The 25,835-nt window shown below is 44.4% G+C and overlaps 2 protein-coding genes across 4 annotated transcripts in view; both read left to right on the top strand.

The window, feature by feature from the left end:
• Positions 1-9,231, top strand: part of lars1b (leucyl-tRNA synthetase 1b) — a 38,317-nt gene extending 29,086 nt beyond the window's left edge. Inside the window, 5 exon segments of the mRNA XM_065023400.1 lie at positions 6,065-6,101; positions 7,014-7,045; positions 7,047-7,131; positions 7,516-7,648; positions 8,027-9,231. Of these exon segments, the coding sequence (XP_064879472.1) occupies positions 6,065-6,101; positions 7,014-7,045; positions 7,047-7,131; positions 7,516-7,648; positions 8,027-8,232 (493 nt within the window). The 3' untranslated portion in view covers positions 8,233-9,231.
• Positions 9,232-9,600: 369 nt separating this feature from the next.
• plac8l1 (PLAC8 like 1) lies at positions 9,601-13,893 on the top strand. 3 transcript variants are annotated; one of them, XM_029671812.2, is made up of 5 exons: positions 9,601-9,722; positions 10,095-10,137; positions 10,293-10,537; positions 10,888-11,024; positions 12,898-13,893. In XM_029671812.2, exons 2-5 carry the CDS (start codon positions 10,103-10,105, stop codon positions 13,027-13,029), a joined length of 549 nt encoding a protein of 182 aa, XP_029527672.1. In that variant the 5' UTR covers positions 9,601-9,722; positions 10,095-10,102; the 3' UTR covers positions 13,030-13,893. The 3 variants fall into 3 exon arrangements, with proteins under 3 accessions (XP_029527672.1, XP_029527671.1, XP_029527670.1); XM_029671811.2 differs by having other exon boundaries at positions 9,604-9,722; positions 10,006-10,137; XM_029671810.2 differs by having other exon boundaries at positions 9,604-9,722; positions 9,931-10,137.
• Positions 13,894-25,835: the final 11,942 nt, after the last annotated feature.

Here is a 25,835-nt window from a genome sequence, read left to right as displayed (position 1 = left end):
ACATTTAAGTCATTTAGCAGACGCTCTTATCCAGAGCGACTTACAAGTTGGTGCTTTCACCTTATGACATCCAGTGGAACAGCCACTTTACAATAGTGCATCTAGGTCTTTTAAGGGGGGGGGGGGAGAAGGATTACTTTATCCTATCCTAGGTATTCCTTAAAGAGGTGGGGTTTCAGGTGTCTCCGGAAGGTGGTGAATGACTCCGCTGTCCTGGCGTCGTGAGGGAGTTTGTTCCACCATTGGGGGGCCAGAGCAGCGAACAGTTTTGACTGGGCTGAGCGGGAACTGTACTTCCTCAGTGGTAGGGAGGCGAGCAGGCCAGAGGTGGATGAACGCAGTGCCCTTGTTTGGGTGTAGGGCCTGATCAGAGCCTGGAGGTAGTGAGGTGCCGTTCCCCTCACAGCTCCGTAGGCAAGCACCATGGTCTTGTAGCGGATGCGAGCTTCAACTGGAAGCCAGTGGAGAGAGCGGAGGAGCGGGGTGACGTGAGAGAGAACTTGGGAAGGTTGAACACCAGACGGGCTGCGGCGTTCTGGATGAGTTGTAGGGGTTTAATGGCACAGGCAGGGAGCCCAGCCAACAGCGAGTTGCAGTAATCCAGACGGGAGATGACAAGTGCCTGGATTAGGACCTGCGCCGCTTCCTGTGTGAGGCAGGGTCGTACTCTGCGGATGTTGTAGAGCATGAACCTACAGGAACGGGCCACCGCCTTGATGTTATTTGAGAACGACAGGGTGTTGTCCAGGATCACGCCAAGGTTCTTAGCGCTCTGGGACGAGGACACAATGGAGTTGTCAACCGTGATGGCGAGATCATGGAACGGGCAGTCCTTCCCGGGAGGAAGAGCAGCTCCGTCTTGCCGAGGTTCAGCTTGAGGTGATGATCCGTCATCCACACTGATATGTCTGCCAGACATGCAGAGATGCGATTCGCCACCTGGTCGTCAGAAGGGGGAAAGGAGAAGATTAATTGTGTGTCGTCTGCATAGCAATGATAGGAGAGACCATGTGAGGTTATGACAGAGCCAAGTGACTTGGTGTATAGCGAGAATAGGAGAGGGCCTAGAACAGAGCCCTGGGGGACACCAGTGGTGAGAGCACGTGGTGAGGAGACGGATTCTCGCCACGCCACCTGGTAGGAGCGACCTGTCAGGTAGGACGCAATCCAAGCGTGGGCCGCGCCGGAGATGCCCAACTCGGAGAGGGTGGAGAGGAGGATCTGATGGTTCACAGTATCGAAGGCAGCCGATAGGTCTAGAAGGATGAGAGCAGAGGAGAGAGAGTTAGCTTTAGCAGTGCGGAGCGCCTCCGTGATACAGAGAAGAGCAGTCTCAGTTGAATGACTAGTCTTGAAACCTGACTGATTTGGATCAAGAAGGTCATTCTGAGAGAGATAGCGGGAGAGCTGGCCAAGGACGGCACGTTCAAGAGTTTTGGAGAGAAAAGAAAGAAGGGATACTGGTCTGTAGTTGTTGACATCGGAGGGATCGAGTGTAGGTTTTTTCAGAAGGGGTGCAACTCTCGCTCTCTTGAAGACGGGAAGGACGTAGCCAGCGGTCAGGGATGAGTTGATGAGCGAGGTGAGGTAAGGGAGAAGGTCACCGGAGATGGTCTGGAGAAGAGAGGAGGGGATAGGGTCAAGCGGGCAGGTTGTTGGGACGCGAGATGTCATCTGGAGAGAGAGGGGAGAAAGAGGTCAGAGCACAGGGTAGGGCAGTGTGAGCAGAACCAGCGGTGTCGTTTGACTTAGCAAACGAGGATCGGATGTCGTCGACCTTCTTTTCAAAATGGTTGACGAAGTCATCTGCAGAGAGGGAGGAGGGGGAGGGGGAGGAGGATTCAAGAGGGAGGAGAAGGTGGCAAAGAGCTTCCTAGGGTTAGAGGCAGATGCTTGGAATTTAGAGTGGTAGAAAGTGGCTTTAGCAGCAGAGACAGAGGAGGAAAATGTAGAGAGGAGGGAGTGAAAGGATGCCAGGTCCGCAGGGAGGCGAGTTTTCCTCCATTTCCGCTCGGCTGCCCGGAGCCCTGTTCTGTGAGCTCGCAATGAGTCGTCGAGCCACGGAGCGGGAGGGGAGGACCGAGCCGGCCTGGAGGATAGGGACATAGAGAGTCAAAGGATGCAGAAAGGGAGGAGAGGAGGGTTGAGGAGGCAGAATCAGGAGATAGGTTGGAGAAGGTTTGAGCAGAGGGAAGAGATGATAGGATGGAAGAGGAGAGAGTAGCGGGGAGAGAGAGCGAAGGTTGGGACGGCGCGATACCATCCGAGTAGGGGCAGTGTGGGAAGTGTTGGATGAGAGCGAGAGGGAAAAGGATACAAGGTAGTGGTCGGAGACTTGGAGGAGTTGCAATGAGGTTAGTGGAGGAACAGCATCTAGTAAAGATGAGGTCGAGCGTATTGCCTGCCTTGTGAGTAGGGGGGAAGGTGAGAGGGTGAGGTCAAAAGAGGAGAGGAGTGGAAAGAAGGAGGCAGAGAGGAATGAGTCAAAGGTAGACGTGGGGAGGTTAAAGTCGCCCAGAACTGTGAGAGGTGAGCCGTCCTCAGGAAAGGAGCTTATCAAGGCATCAAGCTCATTGATGAACTCTCCGAGGGAACCTGGAGGGCGATAAATGATAAGGATGTTAAGCTTGAAAGGGCTGGTAACTGTGACAGCATGGAATTCAAAGGAGGCGATAGACAGATGGGTAAGGGGAGAAAGAGAGAATGACCACTTGGGAGAGATGAGGATCCCGGTGCCACCACCCCGCTGACCAGAAGCTCTCGGGTGTGCGAGAGCACGTGGGCGGACGAAGAGAGAGCAGTAGGAGTAGCGGTGTTGTCTGTGGTGATCCATGTTTCCGTCAGAGCCAAGAAGTCGAGGGACTGGAGGGAGGCATAGGCTGAGATGAACTCTGCCTTGTTGGCCGCAGATCGGCAGTTCCAGAGGCTACCGGAGACCTGGAACTCCACGTGGGTCGTGCGCGCTGGGACCACCAGATTAGGGTGGCTGCGGCCACGCGGTGTGGAGCGTTTGTATGGTCTGTGCAAGAGGAGAGAACAGGGATAGACAGACACATAGTTGACAGGCTAGAGAAGAGGCTACGCTAATGCAGAGGAGATTGGAATGACAAGTGGACTACACGTCTCGAATGTTCAGAAAGTTAAGCTTACGTAGCAAGAATCTAATTGACTAAAATGATTAAAATGATAGAGTACTGCTGGGGTAGGCTAGCTGCGTTGTTGACACTACCCTAATCAAGTCGTACCGTTGAGTGTGAAGTTTCTACAATGCTGCTTATCGGGAGCTAGCTGGCTAGCTAGCAGTGTTGGTTACGTTACGTTGCGTTAGGAGAACGACAATAGCTGGCTAGCTAACCTAGAAAATCGCTCTAGACTACACGATTATCTTTGAAACAAAGACGGCTATGTAGCTAGCTATGTAGCTAGCTACGATCAAACAAATCACACCGTTGGGACTGTAATGAAATGAAATGAAAAAGTGATACTACCTGTGGAGCGACGCGGAATGCGACCGGAATGCGAAAGTTCTATTCAGTAGACGTTGGCTGGCTATTGGCTAGCTAGGAGTGTCTCCTACGTTAAGGACGACAAAATAGCTGGCTAGCTAACCTCGGTGAATTAAGATAATCACTCTAAGACTACACACTCTAAACTACACAATTATCTTGGATACGAAGACAGCAAAGACAACTATGTAGCTATCTAATACTACACTAATCAAGTCGTTCGGTTGAGTGTGATAGTTACTACAGTGCTACGGTAGCCGGTGAACGTATGCTAGCTGGCTAGCTGCTAGGCAACCCATATTCACTACCGGGCCAGCACGACCCATATTCACTACCGGGCCAGCACGACCCATATTCACTACCGGGCCAGCATGACCCATAGTCACTACCGGGCCAGCACGACCCATATTCACTACCGGGCCAGCACGACCCATATTCACTACCTGGCCATTGCGACCCATATTCACTACCGGGCCAGCACCACAGTGATCAATATTGGATAGCCTTTCTCAGTGGTTCAGAGCTTAGCATGGGTATTGCTAGAGGTATGACTGCATCAATGTGATCAAATATCCAACAAACAATATATTCCAAGCCAGATGATTGCCTGTGTTGGGACTGTAAAACCCTACTGTATAGGTCCAATCTAAATAGCTGTGAACATAAAGGCTCTTCGGCCAATGTGTGTGTGTTTGTGTGTGTGTGTGTGTGTGTAAAAACTATTGGTCTCTAAATCAGGAGAAATGGCGGACCATGTGAAACTATTGGTCACTAAATCCGGCTAGAAAGACCATGTAAAAATTTTGGTATGCCCTCACCCGTCTGAGCGGTCGGCTGTGAATGCCCTCACCCGTCTGAGCGGTCGGCTGTGAATGCCCTCACCCGTCTGAGCGGTCGGCTGTGAATGCCCTCACCCGTCTGAGCGGTCGGCTGTGAATGCCCTCACCCGTCTGAGCGGTCGGCTGTGAATGCCCTCACCCGTCTGAGCGGTCGGCTGTGAATGCCCTCACCCGTCTGAGCGGTCGGCTGTGAATGCCCTCACCCGTCTGAGCGGTCGGCTGTGAATGCTCTCACCCGTCTGAGAGGTCGGCTGTGAATGCCCTCACCCGTCTGAGCGGTCGGCTGTGAATGCCCTCACCCGTCTGAGCGGTCGGCTGTGAATGCCCTCACCCGTCTGAGCGGTCGGCTGTGAATGCTCTCACCCGTCTGAGCGGTCGGCTGTGAATGCTCTCACCCGTCTGAGAGGTCGGCTGTGAATGCCCTCACCCGTCTGAGCGGTCGGCTGTGAATGCCCTCACCCGTCTGAGCGGTCGGCTGTGAATGCCCTCACCCGTCTGAGCGGTCGGCTGTGAATGCTCTCACCCGTCTGAGTGGTCGGCTGTGAATGCCCTCCCCCACTATATAGTTATTGGTTTGGTTTAGCCCACTATGGTGCTGTCCGGTCAGAACATGATGTTGAGGACCTTCACTGTACTCTTGAAAGTCACTACCACACACACAGACACAGCTGTTTCCATTTGAATATGTTTATATGATTTTGGTAAATCTGAATTACTTGGAAATCTTATTGTTGTGGTTCTATAAGGAAAATATATGGACACATTTAAACAGTAAGGGTTATCAATATGAAATATACATATATGTACATTAATAAATGACAAATGGCATTACAATTACAACAAGTCTACAAAAGGGCTATAAACAGAGCATCAATATAAAGATATACTTAAATATTCACCTCTTGGAGAGAGAGATAAACAAATTACTTGGATTGACAAAGGGTCAATATTTATGACACCCTCTCTCTGCCAGGCTGAGCTCTTATCAGAAATGTCTTGGCACCACAGGGTCGTATGAGCAAGCTCCAAGAACCCTCTGGTATGACTCTAGAAGCTCGCACATGGCAGCCCAATAAAACACCTTAATAAAAGCCACTATGGAAAACACTGTGGTAGCGTGTGCATGCAAAATACTATGTTTACCAATACAACAATTCATTTTTTACATTTTATTTCACCTTTATTTAACCTGGTAGGCCAGTTGAGAGCAAATTCTCATTTACAACTGTGACCTGGCCAAGATAAAGCAAAGCACTGCGTCAAAAACAACAACACAGTTTCCACATGGGGTAAACAAACATACAGCCAATAACACAATAGAAAAATCTATGTTGTAAGATTAGGGAGGTAAGGCAATACATAGGCCATAGAGGCGAAATAATTACAATTTAGCATTAACACTGGAGTGATATATGTGCAGATGATGATGTACAAGTAGAGATACTTCTGTGCAAAAGAGAGAAAAGAAATGACCTACTTGTGCAACTAATGGAATAATAACGCTTATGGCAGTATAGAATAATACTACATAGATAAACAATAAGCAGAGCAGTATTGGCAAATCTAACATGAATGAGAATAGCAACAGCCATACAGCCATACAGCCCCCCGCACAACATTCAGACATTGGTGTTAATGTCGACAATAAAAAGTCCTGAGAAATGCACGTCTTCTTCCTACGGACGATGAGAACATTCTGCCCTGAATGGCCGGGTGCAGTGCTCCTGGAGAACATAGTTTGACAAACTCTCTGGAGGTAACTACACCAAACACTCTTCCCTCACTTTCTCCCAGCTATGCATGTTTCATGGAATGAGTTGTGAAGGATAGGCTCTACAACCTGCCATTCATTCTCTTAACTCCGCCCCCTGGTAATCTCTGAAACATCTATCAAGCGTTTCTTTTTTTTTTACATGCCTTCTCCCAATTGACTGTTTTCAGTTTGACATACAGTTTGTCCTCCACCTCCAGAGTTGAATGCAGCTATTTTCTATCTGTTTAAGAGCACTATTGTCCATCTATACAACCCAATGTGTTTTATTCATCTCACCTATGTTATTAGTTCTGTGATATTATACCATGGCTCTATGCTTTCTCTGGAAAATAATGCAACTCCATGGAAGGTACTCTGCTAAAACATCTTGGAACACACTTTCCACGTCGTTCATTATTTACCATAGAACGCATAGCCCCTTGTTGATTATCCCTTACACAACTCCCATAGCGACCATAGTGATTCAGCCAGCCTGTGATGTTTATTTGGGGCATTTGCTGGCACACCAGGCCTGTCTAACTAACTGTATCTAGTTTCTAATACCCTCTCTAACCAGTCTTAATTATACTGAAACAACAACAGTTGCCTTGAATGTGTAATGTGGGTAACTTTTCAGCAGCACCAATCGCATGAGGATTTCAGGCTAATGCCAACCATCTCCCCTGTTCCCCACAGTATGAATTCACAATGCTCCAAACACTCTGCATGTCACACTGGCCCTATCAAATATTAAACTACTGTGTTAATGGTTTCTCCCTCAATCTTTCTCCCTATCTCTCTCTCCCTCTCCTCCCTGTCCTACATCTCCTCCTACTCTTCCTCCTACTCTTCCTCCTCCTTCTTCCTTCTTCTTCTTCTTCTTTTTCTTCTTCTTCTTCTTCTTCTTCTCCCCAGCTTGATCAGATAGATGCTGTGTTCACATCAGAGAGATGACACAATAAAGGAGGACTGTTGCCTTGGGAAACCGTTCAGTGTCTTCAGATCCGAGGAAGACGGACAGACACATCCTTTTGTTTGAGCTGCCATTCTGCCACAAAGACGCGCCTGTCGGTTGTTTCACTAGTTTGTCTTTCTGCTTGATCAGCCCCCCACAGAGAGAAACAGACAGGACATTTTAGATGCTATTAGAATAATTATAGTAACAGCAACATAGTTTCCAGAGAGACCTCTTTATTATTCATTATTTTATCTTGAAAACACTGATACCACTAAACGTGTTCAATCAGTCCATGTTAAATGTTTACTTAAACATTTTCAAAGCGATGATAAATAAAAACTTGACACTTGACACAACATATTATTTACGACAACATGTATGTCTGTCTGTGAAATGATTTGAACACTTTATGAATTATGAGTATAGTTCAGACCAGTGAGCTGTGTGTGTGTCTCCTAGCTTGGTGTGGCAGTGTTCCTGGTCAACCCCCATCCATCCAACGGTCTCTTTACCATCACCATCAACATCTGACAGGGCGACAGCAGAGACGACATCATCTGCAGACTATCCAAAGCCATCAGGCTAATTAAAGGTATATTTCTAATCCCCTAAAGACCTTGCGACTTCAATGCTTTCCTATTGATAGCATATAATTTAACCATATTTGATCATGTTTTTTGAATTGCTTGCCTTGGCCTATTGCCATTCCCTTAGTTAAATGTAAAAGTTTGTTTTACTGAGGGTTGTATTTAAGATGTACAAATAGTTTGTGTCTAGTAGTCATTTAGATGAGTACTCTGCTCTTAGTTTTCACACAGTAACTTTTGATCATACAGTTAGCAGAATGATGTTGTTTTAGGCTGCAGTTCAGACCTGACTGAAGTGAGGCATCTACAAGGTTATTGTTGTTTAACCCTGCAATGTAACCATGGTGCCTGACCTCCTACATGTCCCCTCGGTCCCCATGCAGACCTGTCCAAAGTGGAGCTGATGTGCTTTGAGGACCCTGTCCTGGGGCATTGCCAGGTGCCCAAACTGGGGAGGGAGGAGCAGGGTAAGCTGCCCATCTCTGACAAGTCTTCCTTCAGCATCAGCCTGGCCAACCGGAAGGTCCTCATGACAGACAATGGCCTCAGCGTGGGTATAGGAGACACCCTGATTTACCTGCTACAATAGCACAGGTCTGAGGCCTGTTTTACTACTTCTATCACTGGTCTGACAAGGGATCATCTAGTCTCATAGATATCAGTGATTACCTTCTAGGAAGGTAGGAAGGATGCATGTTAACAGTATTTGAACAGGGCCCTGCTCTCTGTGTAGACGGGTGGGACTGAACCGCTGGGGCTGTAGCAGAATGACAAGACACTATTTTCCTGCTGAGTCTGAGGTCTATGTAGATAACATGCACAGCTCTGTGACGTATAGCCAGGCTGTCAGAATGTGTGCGTCTGGTAGCGAAGTCAGGTGCAGCAGAGCAGAGAATTGTGAACAGGTGCACACTTTATTTAGGCAAAAGTGAAAAACGGCCAAAACAGTAAAAAAAAAAGAGGAAAGTTTAACAATAAACATCTTCATGAAAAATAACCTGGAAAAACAAGCCAGTCTGGCGCGTCAACAATACACACGTAACACAAACAAAGACATTATGGGGAACAGAGGAATAAATACATGTAGATTGATTGGGGAATGAAAACCAGGTGTGCAGGGAACAAGACAAAACAAATGGATATATGAAAAATGGAGCGGCGATGGCTAGAAAGCAGGTGACGTCGACCGCCGAACGCCACTCGAACAAGGAGAGGAGCCGACTTCGGCGGAAGTCGTGACACAGGCACAAGTCCTTTGCCTTTACCTTTTCTATTGAAGTGGTTGTACAATAGAATGTGTACCTTCGTCCTCTCATCTTATGTGAAATGAAATGTAATTATGTTGTTTCAGCGGCTCAGTGTCTGCCATTATGTGCTAAAGTACAGACGGAATAAAGCTTCTCTACCTGTACAGCCCTCTGCCTACGGTCTCTTTCCACTAGGTACAAGACATATATTTTGTATTCATATGTTGAGGGGTTCCAGGCAAAGGTGTCTTCTGAACATCTCTTCAGCGGTACTTATATGTCCAGTAACTACCGTATACAATTAATAATTTCCACAAATGTGTCAACAAAACAAAAAATATTCTGGCATAATTGTCAAAGTTTGAATAAACTCATTTCTATGTATTTGGGTGGTGCATTTCTTTCTTTTCATTCATATTACGACATAGGGCCACATTAAACTCCCTCTGCAGTGGTCTTCTAGGTTACCAGTTTGGCGTGAATCACATGAAAAACATCTCTGTAATGGACTGTAGCCATCTACTGGCAGTATGAGCACTGCTAATTAAATCCCCCTTGGAAATCAGTCATGCAGTTGAAACCCAGTCTGCCTCTGTTTCCATAAACACTACACAATAGATGTTCTGCATTTTGCTCTCCCTCAGCAAGAAATGTCCTCGGCTGTTCAGAGAAACCGGGTGAGATGTTTCTTATTTTACCACAAGCCTCCCCCAGCCAATTCTCATACCAACACTGTGCACCAAAAAGCAGAAGTGATCTGGAGGATGTGTGCCAGACAGCTCACTTGTGTCCAGGACTAAGCGGTAGCACTTTGCTGTTGTCTGTGATTCGGGTAAGTGTTGCCTCTTAATTTGACAATGATTTTCTCGTTGTCACTGCTGCCCGTTTATGCATGTGTTGGGAGTATGAACTTACTGATCCGCTGGCTTGCCTTGGCCTTGGCCCCTACACTGTGGAAATGTGGCATTTGCGCTGTGAATTAGAGGCTCCATTCCAGACAGTCTTGAACAGGCCGGCTCTGTCTTTGTTTGCTGTGGCAGCGCACATGCTGTCCTAAGAGGGTGTTATGAGCCCCTAGAAGAGGAGGCCCAAAATGTCTTATCTTCCCAGAGCAGCCGCTGAGCTCCAGCCCTCTCTGGAGTAGTACACCCCGTCTCAGTGGGAAACTTAACCAGTCTCCCCTTCCTTCCCTGGCTGGGAGCAGCCGTCAGCATGGAGGATACCACAGCCATAGTCACCACAGTCCAGTAAGTGTTAGGCCCTTATCAGTAGAGATCACCATTGTTGGGTGTAATGAATCATTCCAACATGTTCTTAAGCCTGATGTTCTTAAGCAGCATTGCAACACAGCTAAGCCTACATTCACTTCTACATTTTATAGTTCCTTTCTTGTTTATCTCAGTTGTGCAACAGTCACCAAAGCTGCAAAGCAGCAGGCCCCAGGTGATGAGGAGGACGAGGAAGCCGGGGGCTGGGACATAGGAACAGAAAGCTGGAACACACAGAGTGCCGCTTCTGCTGCGATGAAACTCCCTGTGCTCACGCAGCCTGGCCTGGGGGTAACCACGACAACAGTGACCACCATCACTCAGACGGGAGGGGATTGGAGCAGCAGTCTGTTCAACGTGTGTGGAGACAGGACCACATGTGAGGCAGACACAGCATGGGGATTATTACACTGCATTGTACACACTCAAGTGTAAAAGTCACAGTTGTCAGTTTGAGTAACTGAAATAGTCAGGTGGTGGATGGCTATCCTGCTATCTTACATTCTTACGCTCTACCTATGTTAATTAAGGACATTCAATGTTACCCAATGTTAAACAGAGGATACTTTGTAAAGATGATGATTCTCTTGCATAATACCATATCAATCTACAATACTCTGTAGGGTTGCTAAACATGTATTCAAATTGGAAACGTTTTCCATAACCGACTGCTACTATCTTGTGGAGAATTAGTTTTCCTAAGCCCTGTATCGCTCTCATTTTTCCCAGGTCTCTTAGGGGCCTTTGTGCCCTGTTGCTTGGACCTGAGTCTGGCCCACCAGTACGGGGAGTGTCTGTGTCTGCCCCTGCTCCCTGGCTCCACATTCGCCATGCGGGTGGGCATCAGGGAGAGATACAAGATACAGGTGAGGATTGTTACGCAATAATGACGGGGGTTAATGGGTGTTATTAGAATCCATTAACGACCTGCTGGTGTCATGGGGACCAAAGCAGTGTTCTCTCAGAGCAATTCGGTATCACAATTTTTTTCAAGAGATGTAGGTTGCACATCATGTACAACAAATTATTGGACAACAAATTATGTGTCACTCACTCCCTCACATTTACTTTCCTCCTGTCTACGCAGCCGTGGCTGTACACCATATTTTATTTTGTATTGCATGCGGGGGGATTTTTTTTTCTGATTTGTTATGTAAAGACTCATTCTGATTTGTAATGTAAAGACTCATTCTGATTTGTTATGTAAAGACTCATTTTGATTTGTTATGTAAAGACTCATTCTGATTTGTTATGTAAAGACTCATTCTGTTTTGTTATGTAAAGACTCATTCTGATTTGTTATCTAAAGACTCATTCTGATTTGTTACGTAAAGACTCATTCTGATTTGTTATGTAAAGACGCATTCTGATTTGTTATCTAAAGACTCATTCTGATTTGTTATGTAAAGACTCATTCTGATTTGTTATGTAAAGATGCATTTCAATGTTTTTATGTAAAGACGCATTCTGATTTGTTATGTAAAGACTCATTCTGATTTGTTATCTAAAGACTCATTCTGATTTGTTATGTAAAGACTCATTCTGATTTGTTATGTGAAGACTTATTCTGATTTGTTATCTAAAGACTCATTCTGATTTGTTATGTAAAGACTCATTCTGATTTGTTATCGAAAGACTCATTCTGATTTGTTATGTAAAGATGCATTTAGATGTTTTTATGTAAAGACGCATTCTGATTTGTTCTCTAGACTCATTCTGATTTGTTATCTAAAGACTCATTCTGATTTGTTCTCTAAAGACTCATTCTGATTTGTTATCTAAAGACGCATTCTGATTTGTTATGTAAAGACTCATTCTGATTTGTTATGTAAAGACTCATTCTGATTTGTTATGTAAAGACTCATTCTGATTTGTTATGTAAAGACTAATTCTTATTTGTTATGTAAAGACTCATTCTGATTTGTTATGTAAAGACTCATTCTGATTTGTTATGTAAAGACTCATTCTGATTTGTTATGTAAAGACTCATTCTGATTTGTTATCTAAAGACTCATTCTGATTTGTTATGTAAAGACTAATTCTGATTTGTTATGTAAAGACTCATTTTGTTTTGTTAAGTAAAGACTCATTCTGATTTGTTATGTAAAGACGCATTCTGATTTGTTATGTAAAGACTCATTCTGATTTGTTATGTAAAGATGCATTTCGATGTTTTTATGTAAAGACGCATTCTGATTTGTTCTCTAAAGACTCATTCTGATTTGTTATCTAAAGACGCATTCTGATTTGTTATGTAAAGACTCATTCTGATTTTTATGTAAAGATGCATTTCGATGTTTTTATGTAAAGACGCATTCTGATTTGTTATGTAAAGACTCATTCTGATTTGTTATGTAAAGACTCATTCTGATTTGTTATGTAAAGACTCATTCTGATTTTTTATGTAAAGACGCATTCTGATTTGTTGTCTAAAGACTCATTCTGATTTGTTATGTAAAGACTCATTCTGATTTGTTATGTAAAGACTCATTCTGATTTTTTATGTAAAGACGCATTCTGATTTGTTGTCTAAAGACTCATTCTGATTTGTTATGTAAAGACTCATTCTGATTTGTTATGTAAAGACTCATTCTGATATTTTATGTAAAGACTAATTTAGTTCAGCAGCCAAGCTTCAGATAGAAATATAGACTGGTCTGAGACCAGATGTGAACTTTCCCCTGTTGTGTGCTGTGTGTGTGTGTGTGCGTGTGTGTGTGTGTGTTCGTGTGCGCGCAGGGCAGCGTCTGTGAGGACTGGACTACAGTGTATTGCTGCTACCCCCTGGCCATCTGTCAGATGATCCGAGAGATGAAGAGGAGGATGAAGAGCCAAACCTACAAGGTATCCACTGCACTAGAGTGTTCCTGACAACATGGCTGTCTGTGTGTTTGATTCATTCATCCAGGTCAGGACCACATCTTATTCATATTACAATATTCATGATCTAACCTTGGTACCAAACTTGGCTTGTGTATAGAACCTTCAGAGGCTCATGTCATTTCATTGGTGCATCACTGATGTCTACATATTACTATGTCACAGATGGATGATTACTATGTCACAGATGGATGATTACTATGTCACAGATGGATGGATGATTACTATGTCACAGATGGATGGATGATTACTATGTCACAGATGGATGGATGATTACTATGTCACAGATGGATGGATGATTACTATTTCACAGATGGATGTTTACTATGTCACAAATGGATGGATGATTACTATGTCACAGATGGATGGATGATTACTATGTCACAGATGGATGGATGATTACTATGTCACAGGTGGATGATTACTATGTCACAGATGGATGGATGATTACTATGTCACAGATGGATAGATGATTACTATTACAGATTACTGTCACATCCGTCTAAATGGTGATTATTACAGGTCTCTATGGGGGTCTTCATACTACAGGTTCCCGTTTGATGTCTTATGGGAGGCCTAGTGATCATTCTAGGGTTTCTGAGGACATCCCTGTTTAAGATGAGTCGGCATATGTAAAATAAAGTTATTTAAGTTAAGAATGAAGTTAAGAATGTATTTGGGGATGGGGACTTAGGCTTAGTATTTGAGCCTGTGTAGGATGTGGAACATCAGTGATACTTTACCAGACAATGTTTCATAAATGTTTGTAAAGTAAAATAAAATTCCTAACCAATTGTATGAAACAGTCCATGTAGGCTAAGCCATTAAATAATAAAACCTATTTGCATATTTGTATTATTATTGTATTATTCTATTTCTGACCTTACCCTGCGGCTGACAATCACGGTAAGCTAATTTTGCACGTCCCTCTCTGAACCGCAAATGCCAACCAACACCAAGCCAGGATGTATCCAAAGGCTGAATATGCAATTTGTTAACTGCTGTTTATTGCTTAATTCAGCATTGTACATCAAATACGGAACACAGTTTTTTTTAGAGTCTATACTAGAAGCACATTGATCCAACTGAGTGAGTTCATAAGAGGTAGTGTGAGTTTCCAACAATCCTTCACATTTAATCTCCCTGTTGTAGAACAGCAGTCCTTGCTTGACCCCTTGACCCCTTGACCCCTGACTTGTGTATGCTGTATGATCCCAGATGAAACAAGCATGAATGACAACCTGTGAAGAGGGTGGCTAGCTAGGAGCATGGTGATAGTAGCTTGATGATAGTAGCATGGTAGCTAATACAGTATTATGATTTCATCAGAATGTATCCTCTAATAACAATCAGCATCATGCTCTCATTATGGAAAAAGATTTATGTCTAATGGCAATCTGGTTCTAACCAGAGGGACAGCCTTAGTGACCGTGTCATCAGCCCAGCTCCATTTACATATATATACCAGTAGATGGCAGTGTTGCCTGAACTGCAGTACTGCTGCTCTGCTGCCTCCTGGGCTTCTGCAGGGACCAGAATGCTGCTTGCGTGTTCCTCCCGCCTGGTGCACCAGGTGTGCAGATGATGCTGTTGGTCTGTGGTGAGACCCCCTCGGGGGCGGGACTGCTGGAGCCAAACCACTGCAGAGCCCAGGATATGATGAGAGGGAGGGAGGAGAAGAGAGAGGGAGGAGAGGAAAGGGGTTAAAAACAACAACAGTGGTGATACTGTAGATGCATACCCAGCCTGCCTGTGTATTCTTCTCATACATTCACACTGTGGTAGGTTTGTTAAGTAATGAGTTTTATATTTTACACACACTGTCTCATTGTTTCCCTTCCATGCAGTGAAGCCATTGTGACGGCTTCTGTTGTTGGCATAACCGTTCCAGCTTCTAGGTATTCAGTTTAAAGGATGCTTTAAGAGGAGTTGGCCCCTGGATTTATTGACATTTCTTACACTCCTCTTGTCTGCCATACCATCCCTCCTACAGAGCATGTCTCAGTCGCTCAGCCTCTCACAAGCGTATGACGTGGGAAGAAAAGGAGGTGTGGTGCAGGGGGACCTAGGAAGTTGTCCCCTTGGTGATAACTCTGTCCAGGACAACAACGGCCACCTGGGGCTTACATAACAGAGTTCGCTTCCCAGGCAGATTCACACACACACACACACGCACACGCACACGCACACGCACACGCACACACACACACACACACACACACACACACACACACACACACACACACACACACACACACACACACACACACACACACACACACACACACACACACACACACGAAGGACTGTTCAGATGTTAAGAGCCTGGCAGCCAGCAACTTCTCTATACTGTATACATGGCAAGAGGAGTGGAGAGGGATTTAAATTGGTCGAATATTTTGGGGTGTGTGTGTATAGTCTAGTGATGCATGTATAGTCAGTCACAGCCGCCCCAAGGGAGTTAGGGGGTGATGGTCATTATTTAGTCTATTTACCGCTGGCCTGCTTTTTGAGGGCTAGTCCTCTGTGTTCCTCTGCCATGGTCCACTGCATCAGTCTTGGCTAGGGGCATGACTTTGCTGCTTCCCTGTGGAATCCATTTCCTCTGGTTCCTCTCCCCTCCTCCAGCCTTACGAAGGGATTGGAGAACAGGCATGGCTACAGTAGTTGGTTAGAAAGGACCCCATCTGTCTATCCCTTCTCTGCATCATCTTGTCTCACACCTCCAAGCTGAAGTGTGTTTTTTATTTAGCTCTACATACAGGATTCATAAGGTCCTGGTCCCGTTGATGTTGCTGCTCTTTTGTCCGACATGGCATGGTGTCTCTTGTTGTTGGGTGTTAAGAGGCTTTCACTGTGGCAAGATGTGGTGAATGGCATTGATGCTGTGTGTGTGTGTGTGTGTGTGTGTGTGTGTGTGTGTGTGTGTGTGTGTGTGTGTGGCACTGATGCAGAGCAGCAGAGTATAGATCTTAGCACATCTATCATAGCTCCTCTCTTTGTGAATATTTGCTCCTCATCTCCCTGGCTTGGGTATGTTCTGGCTTTGAATGTGGTCCAAGGAGGTTTGTTACTATAAACAGATGAGAACCCCCCCCACCAATCTCTCACTTAATCATAAGGACCACACATGACCCCTCACACTCAGCATACTGCTCTGTTTGGGACAGTTTGATGTCATAGCACAAGTATAAAGAACCTAAAGATGGCACAGCACAAGACGTGCACGTGATGGTGCACACGCAGACACACACACAGACACACACGCAGACACACACGCAGACACACACGCAGACACACACACACACGCAGACACACACGCAGACACACACACAGACACACACACACGCAGACACACACACACAGACACAGAACAACAGATGCACCAGTTTTCTGTAGAACATCAAAACAAACCACTCTATGGAGCTCATTAAAACACGATCAGACTCCTCGAATAATGCATATTTATCCAACTGTGCCCCGCACGCACGCACACACACACACACACACACACACACACACACACACACACACACACACACACACACACACACACACACACACACACACACACACACACACACGTCCCCTCACTGTGACACTGTAACTGTCCTACAAACATTTTACAACAGATGGACTAACACACCTCGGCTCCATTGAGATCCTTTCAACAAAGAAATTAAAGTAGAATCTTCCCTGTTGAGGGAGTGGAACTAACTCCATCTGGGAGTTATCTCAATGGCCACAGCACTGAACAGCCATCTCATTCTGTACATGGCTGCATACATTTGTTGTCACTCTAATCCCAGCATTTCTCACCAAACTCATTACCCATACCAAGTCATTATTTCCCCTTCATTAATAAGACGGATAGTATCTCAGGCGGGTATTTTCATCCTTCTCTTCGTCTGGAGGGGAATAGAGATTGAGAGGAGTGGGAAGGTGGGTCAGACCACCTTTCATCCAATGTTCTCTGTACACAGAACGGGAGGGCTCATCAAGCCACTATTACATCAGCATCTGATTTAGGACCTGTTAAAAAAAAGGGTTGAGGGAAATTTCAATCAATGAAGACTTGAAGTAAAGTAATGTACTGGGCGGCAGCAGGAGTGGGGGGGGAGGCTATTAATAACTCTCTCAGACGTAGGAGATGCAAGGCTGGTTTTCATACTGTGCATTTTATACCTAATGAAATAAAGGACTTAGCTTATCCCTGAGCTCCATGTATGGTCCCATGACTGAGGATTCTCCTGGCAGGCTGGGGGTCCGCTTGAAGCTTTCGCTGTGGAGGAGACTGCTTCTCATATTTCCTGCAATGGAATGCCAGCCACAGCCACTAGGTCAATCAGTGGAATAGAAAGCAGGTGTCAGCAAAGAACCTTTGACATTTATTGTTCCAGAAACATAACTATAATTTTCAGATTCATTCCAGTAAATCAGACTGATGATACAGGCAGGTCTAGATAGAAAATGAAAATAATTTTAAATTTGGGAATTTTATTTTCTGTTTGTCCAGAGACGAGAGTAGGAGCCTCATAGTTTCACAAGAGTAACCTTATTTGAAGAAGCACGGCTCTTGTCAACTGATCACCATTCCCCCGTCAGAGAGTTGTACTTTCCTAGAACTCTAAAAAGTATGAAGCGAAAAAAATATATACGAGTGCTGTCTGTCTTCAAATAGACTACAAGATCGTAGAAGCATGTCCAATCTAGGCATGTGAGCGGCTTAAACATATTTTGTGGATGACATGTCACTCAAGTCAACAGAGTACAAGGGAGGGTGATGAAGCATGTCTGACTGTTTGAGTTTGCAATAGCTCATTGCTTCACTCAGCCCACACACACACACCCGTTTCTGCCTGCTGCCGCATACACACACACATAGACACAGGCAGAGCCGAAATGGAAACTTCTAGAAAAGGAGACTGGAGAGAGAGATGGGGAAGAGTGAGAGTGGCATCAGGGATTCAATTATACCATATGTGTGCTGGCGCCCACTCTGACGTACGTCAGCAGACATCAGCCTGTCAGAGGAGAGAGCAGAGCATTACAGAGCAGGACCTCTCACACAGCACTCCATGACAAATACACACAAAGTTGTGTGTGTGTGTTTCTGCATGCAAGTCAGTGCAAGTGGGTGCAGAACCTTGACGGAGACTAAGGTAATGTGGGCTTTGTCTATGCAGTACTTCAGGAAGACCTAACTTCAGATGTATGCCCCGTCTATACTTCGGGATAGCCGCGGGAAGTAGGGATGCTGAGGGTGCTGCAGCACCCCCTGAAAAATCATAATAATATGGAAATTGATGGAATGGAAATTGATGGAAATTGATGGATTGATGGAAATTGATGGAAAAATATATCACTAGCCACTTTAAACAATGCTACTTAATATAATGTTTACATATCCTACATTACTCATCTCATATGTATATACTTTACTCGATACCATCTACTGCATCTTGCCTATGCCGTTCTGTACCATCACTCATTCATATATCTTTATGTACATATTCTTTATCCCTTTACACTTGTGTGTATAAGGTAGTAGTTTTGGAATTGTTAGGTTAGATTACTCGTTGGTTATTACTGCATTGTCGGAACTAGAAGCACAAGCATTTCGCTACACTCGCATTAACATCTGCTAACCATGTGTATGTGACAAATAACATTTGATTTGATTTGATTTAATAATATATATATTTATAAGTCCTGTATTAGCTGATAAAACAAAGCTCAACATTCACTCAATGCACTCGGGGTAAACCTCTCACTGTCAACTGCGTTAATTTTCAGCCAACAACATGTGTAAATATTTGTATGAACGTAACAAGATTCAACAACTGAGGCATAAAGTGAACAAGTTCCAAAGACATGTGACTAACAGAAATGGAATAATATGTCCCTGAACAAAGGGGGGTGAAAATCTAATGTAGTAGTCCGTATCGGGAGTGGTCACCAGCTGCATTAAATACGGCAGTTCATCTACCCCTCATGGACTAGCACCAGATTTGCCAGTTCTTGCTGTGAAAATTGTTACCCCACTCGTCCACCAAAGCACCTGCAAGTTCCCGGACATTTCTGGGGGGAATGGCCCTAGCCCTCACCCTCCGATCCAACAGGTCCCAGACGTGCTCAATGGGATTGAGATCCGGGCTCTTCGCTGGCCAACACTGACATTCCTGTCTTGCAGGAAATCACGAACAGGATGAGCAGTATGGCTGGTGGCATTGTCATGCTGGAGGGTCATGTCAGGATGAGCCTGCAGGAAGGGTACCACATCAAGAATGTTTTCCTTGTAACGCACATCGTTGAGATTGCCTGCAATGACAACAAGCTCAGTCCAATGATGCTGTGACACACCACCCCAGACCATGACGGACCCTCCACCACCAAATTGATCCCACTCCAGAGTACAGGCCTCGGTGTAACGCTCATTCCTTCAACGATAATCGCGAATCCGACCATCACGCCTGTTGAGACAAAACCGCACCTGGTCAGTGAAGAGCACTTCTTGCCAGTCCAGCGACGGTGGGTTTGTGCCCATAGGCGACGTTGTTGCCGGTGTTGTCTAGTGAGGACCTGCCTTACAACAGGCCTACAAGCCCTCAGTCCAGTCTCTCTCAGCCTATTGTGGACAGTCTGAGCACTGTTGGAGGGATTGTGCGTTCCTGGTGTAACTCGGGCAGTTGTTGTTGCCATCCTGTACCTATCCCGCAGGTGTGATGTTCGGATGTACCGATCCTGTGCAGGTGTTATTACACATCGCCACTGCGAGGACGATCAGCTGTCCGTCGTGTCTCCCTGTAGCACTGTCTTAGGCGTCTCACAGTACGGACATTGCAATGTATTGCCCTGGCCACATCTGAGGTCCTCATTCCCCTTGCAGGATTCCTAAGGCACGTTCACACAGATGAGCAAGGACTCTGGGCATCTTTCTTTTGGTGTTTTTCAGAGTCAGTAGAAAGGCCTCTTTAGTGTCCTAAGTTCTCATAACTGTGACCTTAATTGTCTACCGTCTGTAAGCTGTCAGTGTCTTAATGACTGTTCCACAGGTGCATGTTCATGAATTGTTTATGGTTCATTGAACAAGCATGGGAAACAGTGTTTAAACCCTTTACAATGAAGATCTGTGAAGTTATTTGGATTTTTATGAATTATCTTTGAAAGACAGGGTCCTGAAATATACCTACTTACATTTTGGAAGCTAATATGTTGTAAAAAGCACTTCTCTTTTTCTGCTAGCACCGACTTTGCTGATAATGCCTTGTTGAGGGGAAATGTACTTGATCCGATTATCTGGTCTTCCTAGCTATCTTAAGATGAATGCACTAATTTTAAGTCACTCTGGATAAGAGCATCTGCTAAATGGCTCAAATGTAAAAATAATTAAAATAATTGTAATAAGAAGATGCTGTTAACATGTAAATATTATTGGTAACAGAAGAAATAGCAGAAGAATAACTGATCAGGAAGACCCAGCTTCCGATGTGGGCCTTGTCTATACTTCAGGTAGACCTAGCTTCAGATATGGGCCTCGTCTAAAGATCAGGTAGAGCTAGCTTCAGATGTGGGCCTCGTCTATAACTCAGGTAGAGCTAGCTTCAGATATAGGCCTCGTCTATAACTCAGGTAGAGCTAGCTTCAGATGTAGGCCTCGGCAATAATTCAGGTAGAGCTAGCTTCTAATGTAGGCCTCGGCAATAATTCAGGTAGAGCTAGCTTCAGGCATGCATGGAGGATAATAAGAGAACAGCCAAAGTCTGCGTCATTCATCGTTTCAGCAACCCAGAGGGAGAGGAATAATTGGGGCAGTGTAGGTGTGGAGGACTTTAATATCTTAGGGAAATTGTATTTTTAAAAGTAGGGGGAAAAAACAAGTTAATTGTGGAGAATAATGGCCTGGGTGGACTGACCCACAAATGACCCACATAAAATCAGTAGTCCACATCTTATTTGTCACATATACATGTTTAGCAATGTTATTGCGGGTGTATCGAAATGCTTGTGTTTCGCTACACCCGCAATAACATCTGCTAAGCATGTGTAAGTGACAAATAACATTTGATTTGATTAGCCTCCCTTGATTTGTAAAAAAGCCTCGCTCAAATTACACACAATTACATCTAACAACACAAGCAGATCACATGATTTCAAAAAAGTTAGTAACTAATGATCAACATTATCTCTGAAGTTGCCCTGAAAAAGTAAAGAGATAAAGAAACCCCAAGGTTGTCTAACAGCCTGTTCAGAACATATCTGTGGAGCAGTGTTTGTTTGAGTTGGGTGCAGTGGTTATTGCTGTATGCCAAACAGAGAAACGACTGAAAGCGATAGATGACCATCTTATTGTGTTTAGTGCCGTGATAGATACTCACATGTTTATCCCCACAGGTATTCTGAACACAACACCACCTGGCAGCTATTTATAGATAAAAAGAGCAGAATTTCCGCCTCTCTTCAGACTGCTACCTACAGTAAGGCAAGGTGATCTTACTGAGTAGTCCATAAAGCTGTGGTAACTTTGAAACTCCAAACAGTGTGTCCTTTTCACCCTTAGCTGTTCCACCAACAATGCTTTTTCACAAACATGTCTTTGTCTCTGCATGACAGTGCTTTCGTCCATTTCCAATGCTTTCATATACAAAGAACGTTAATAGTCTATCTATGATAGCCCTATGCACGTTTGTTGGACACTATGTCATTTGCTTGGTTACTATAATAGGAAAAAGGATCACCAGGGGTCATTTTAAAAGAGGACAAATCACTTTCAGTGAAGCCTTAATCTGCTTTGCTATTGGAAAAGGTCAGATATCATTTATAGACCTCTATATTTTCAATGCCTGCTTCACCCATGCATGGAAATCAGGTTGACAGGCATCTGTAATTGAAGCTGCTTATGTGGTGAAAAAGAGAGGGTTCACTGCTCCACCAAGTGGAATGAGTTTTACTAGCGATAAGAGTGTGACCATTGCGTAACTTGCACAAGTGTGGAGTGTGAGTCACGGCCATGTGTGGATTGGACTGACTAAGTTCGGTGGCGGGGGAGCCTAGTGCTTAGAGCGTTGGGTCAGTGACCGAAAGGTTGCTGGATCTAATCCCCGAGCTGACAAGATAAAAATCTGTCATTCTGCCCCTGAACAAGGCAGTTAACCCACTGTTTCCCGGTAGGCTGTCATTGTAAATAAGAATTTGTTCTTAATTGACTAGTTAAATAAAGGTTCAATAAAAATCAAATAAAAATAAGAGTGGAGTGGAGAGACTTGGACCACTCGAGAAGTCTCCCCTCCCTCCCACCACAGCACTAACTACATTGTCCTGTCTCTTAATTCCACAAACACGGAGCCACATGCTATATTTTTAATCATTTAATTTACTGTTATACCCGTGCTTCCGTGTTTGCAGCCTGGGATGACACGTTGAGGCTCTTCACGGCCCTGCACCGCTCGTCTATGAGCATCCTGTGTATGTGCAGTGAAGGGCTTTGCTCCAAAGCCAAAGGGATGGATGACTTTTTATCTCCCTCACCAATTTCAAACATCTGCTATCTGAGCAGCTAACCAATCGCTGCAGCTGTACATAGTCTATCGGTAAATAGCCCACCCAATTTTACCTACCTCATTCCCATACTGTTTTTATTTATTTACTTTTCTGCTCTTTTGCACACCAATATTTCTACCTGTACATGACCATCTGATCATTTATCACTCCAGTGTTAATCTGCAAAATTGTAATTATTCACCTACCTCCTCATGCCTTTTGCACACATTGTATATAGACTCTCTTTTTTTCTACTGTGTTATTGACTTGTTAATTGTTTACTCCATGTGTAACTCTGTGTTGTCTGTTCACACTGCCATGCTTTATCTTGGCCAGGTCGCAGTTGCAAATGAGAACTTGTTCTCAACTAGCCTACCTGGTTAAATAAAGGTGAAATAAAATAAATAAAATAAAACTTTGTCTCTGCCTATAAGGTGAGGTGTTTCATTACGATGAAGTGGAAAAACAACCTTTAGTCATGTTGACCTTACTACCAGACTCTACCAGTTGCAGGCCTTGTAGAATTTCTCCTTTTTCATCGACTTGTTATATGTAATGCCTCTATGTACATGCACATTTCCCGAGGTAGTTAAGGCCCTGTAACTATGAGGGCATGCATTCTAGAGACCTTACACACTCCACTGTGCCTGTTGTGGGTAATTTACATTGATGTTAAAATGTCATCCATTCGCCTGTGAACAAACGAATAGCACCACTTTCAGCCTCTCTCCAGTGGCGTGCCATGCTTTTCATGGGGCGCTGGTCTGAATGCTGCAGAGCAGGAGCCAGAGCAGAGAGGGGAAAACCTGGGTAGGGATGGGACTGCTGAATTATTCAGAGTTTGAGGCATGAGTTCTAGGCAGGTCATAAATGGCTTATCCATATCCTGGCCTGCATCGCTACAGGTTCTCAGAGCTGGTGCCTGCAGGACGTCTTAATACCACTGATAAAACCCAATGAGCTCACAGCGTGACTGTCTCTGTTTCCTGTCATAAGACTTGTTCATTGTAACAGTGGTCTGGGTCGATGTGGGCCTGGAGAGAAACATATGTGAAGTCAGCAACAGTGGACCTGACACACACACACACACAATCAGAATTACCCTACTTGTTCTCTCCCAATAAGTGTCATATGAAGGTTCCGTTTCAGCCACAGGACGCCATCACTCAAAAGACAGGTCCACCTCCTTCGGAATTCTATGATCGAGTGTCCATCACCTGTACTGCTAAAACAAACAGGCATGGCTAGTCAGTAATGTACAGAACTGTACTGCTAAAACAAACAGGCATGGCTAGTCAGTAATGTACAGAACTGTACTGCTAAAACAAACAGGCATGGCTAGTCAATAATGTACATCCATGTACTGCTAAAATAAACAGGCATGGCTAGTCAGTAATGTACATCCATGTACTGCTAAAATAAACAGGCATGGCTAGTCAATAATGTACATCCATGTACTGCTAAAACAAACAGGCATGGCTAGTCAGTAATGTACATCCATGTACTGCTAAAACAAACAGGCATAGCTAGTCAGTAATTTACAGAACTGTACTGCTAAAACAAACAGGCATGGCTAGTCAGTAATGTACAGAACTGTACTGCTAAAACAAACAGGCATAGCTAGTCAGTAATTTACAGAACTGCATGAGAAGTGGGTGAGACGACTCAGTGTGGGTCCCAAAGGTAGTTGCGCAGTATCTTCCAAATCACTGACCCAACTCAACTGCCATAGGCCAGATTCTGCCCTCAACTTCCTGAAACTTGGAATAGTTTATTTCAGAGGTTCAGTTCTTATTTTAGTTTGAACTTGGCTCCAGCCAGGTGTAGAGCGAAGTGATATGAAAGACAGAAGTCTCAAAGAGTCTGAAAGACACTTCTCCTGCTTGACTTCCCTCTTTCCTGGGCGCTTTACCTGGCAGGTGTGGGTTCAGCTCCTCACTCGGGTTTTAGCTAGATGTCCTGTGTTCTTTCCCTTTATCTTACAGCATGCAGGAAGCCTAAAGACTGTTGTGGTTAGGTGCAGGAAGGCTCAAGAATGGACACAACTTTGCCAAGACATACAGGCTGGGATAATGCGTCCCAGTAATGTGTTAGAGAACCACTGAGAGGGAAAGGCCATCAGCGTCTTAACGCTCTGTTAGTCTTCACCAGTCAAGCGTCATGGGCTCAGAGTGAGGTTCACCACCACCAGAAGAAGCGTGTGATTCAGTCAGACACAGGTTGCATCCCAAAGGGCTCTGGTCAAAAGCAGTGCACTATGTAGGGAATAGGGTGCAATTTGGGAGTCATCCACCGTCTTATCTGATATTGGCAGCTGCCATTTAATCGATAATCCATTCAAACAGCTAGTCAGAGCTTTTTTTTAAAAGAGATTATTCCTTGGGAGCTTTAGCACCAAGGAAATAAACTTCTGAGTTTGCTTCCCACAGACTAAAGCTTGTCACCTAAAAAAACGATGCTTTGTACTTATTATCCGACAGAATCTAGTGGAATGTGTCAAACTATAGATAACCTCCCTCAGCTCTGCTCTTTCGAGCTGCAACTTCTCAGTTGGCCTCTTAAGGAGTTATCTGTGGGTCTTCTTGATGCAAAAATACTAACTGCTCATTTTGCACCCAGATGCACACGGGCAGTGAAAACACAAAAACTGAATCTCCCTGAAAAAATGATTACTCTTATTTTTTCACTAAAATAATACATGTAAACAGAACATTTTAAATTGGTCTAAGAAACAGCGAGCGATGTGCCTTGACTCCGCATTCTAAATTAAGCACTGTTGGGTTTGCACTAAAAGAGCTCCTTGATGAATAATGGAAATTAGTGATAGTTTAAAGCACTTCTATTATACTGAATACACTAACTGAGTGGTAACAGTGGGCTCCCAGCCGCCTATCATTAGGGCAATTAAAATGAGAATGAAGAAGGAAAACATATTCCTAACTCACTGCTGGTAATATGATAGAAAACATCTACAGTATATTGCTAAAGTTATCCTCTTTAGTTCTAGCAGGTTACATTCTGATGGCATTCAAGCCAAAGTGTAAGATATTGAGGCAGTGAAAGTGCCAATAGGGCATCACATGGAATCACATTCAACATTCATAATTCCTTGATTCTCCACCTGGTCTGTAAAACAAGTGACTGACAGTGCATAGCTCCAGGAATGATTATATTGTCAGTTGGATAACCTCAATGTTTTACTTTTTCTACACCTTACTTGATATGCTCTTGTCCAAGTACATACTGCATTTTGTCAC

The sequence above is a fragment of the Oncorhynchus nerka genome, linkage group LG10 (assembly GCF_034236695.1).
Source record: "Oncorhynchus nerka isolate Pitt River linkage group LG10, Oner_Uvic_2.0, whole genome shotgun sequence".
Classification (NCBI taxonomy): domain Eukaryota; kingdom Metazoa; phylum Chordata; class Actinopteri; order Salmoniformes; family Salmonidae; genus Oncorhynchus; species Oncorhynchus nerka.
The sequence above is the reverse complement of the archived record's forward strand: the minus strand, read 5'-3'. Positions and strand labels throughout refer to the sequence as shown.

What these genes read in the sequence shown, in the direction of transcription:
- plac8l1 (XM_029671812.2), top strand. Translation starts at nt 10,103, where the DNA reads ATGGAGGATACCACAGCCATAGTCACCACAGTCCA. An exon ending in GCCATAGTCACCACAGTCCA is followed by an intron (nt 10,138 to 10,292) that starts GTAAGTGTTAGG and finishes TGTTTATCTCAG; the next exon opens with TTGTGCAACAGTCACCAAAG. An exon ending in GGGAGAGATACAAGATACAG is followed by an intron (nt 11,025 to 12,897) that starts GTGAGGATTGTT and finishes GTGTGCGCGCAG; the next exon opens with GGCAGCGTCTGTGAGGACTG.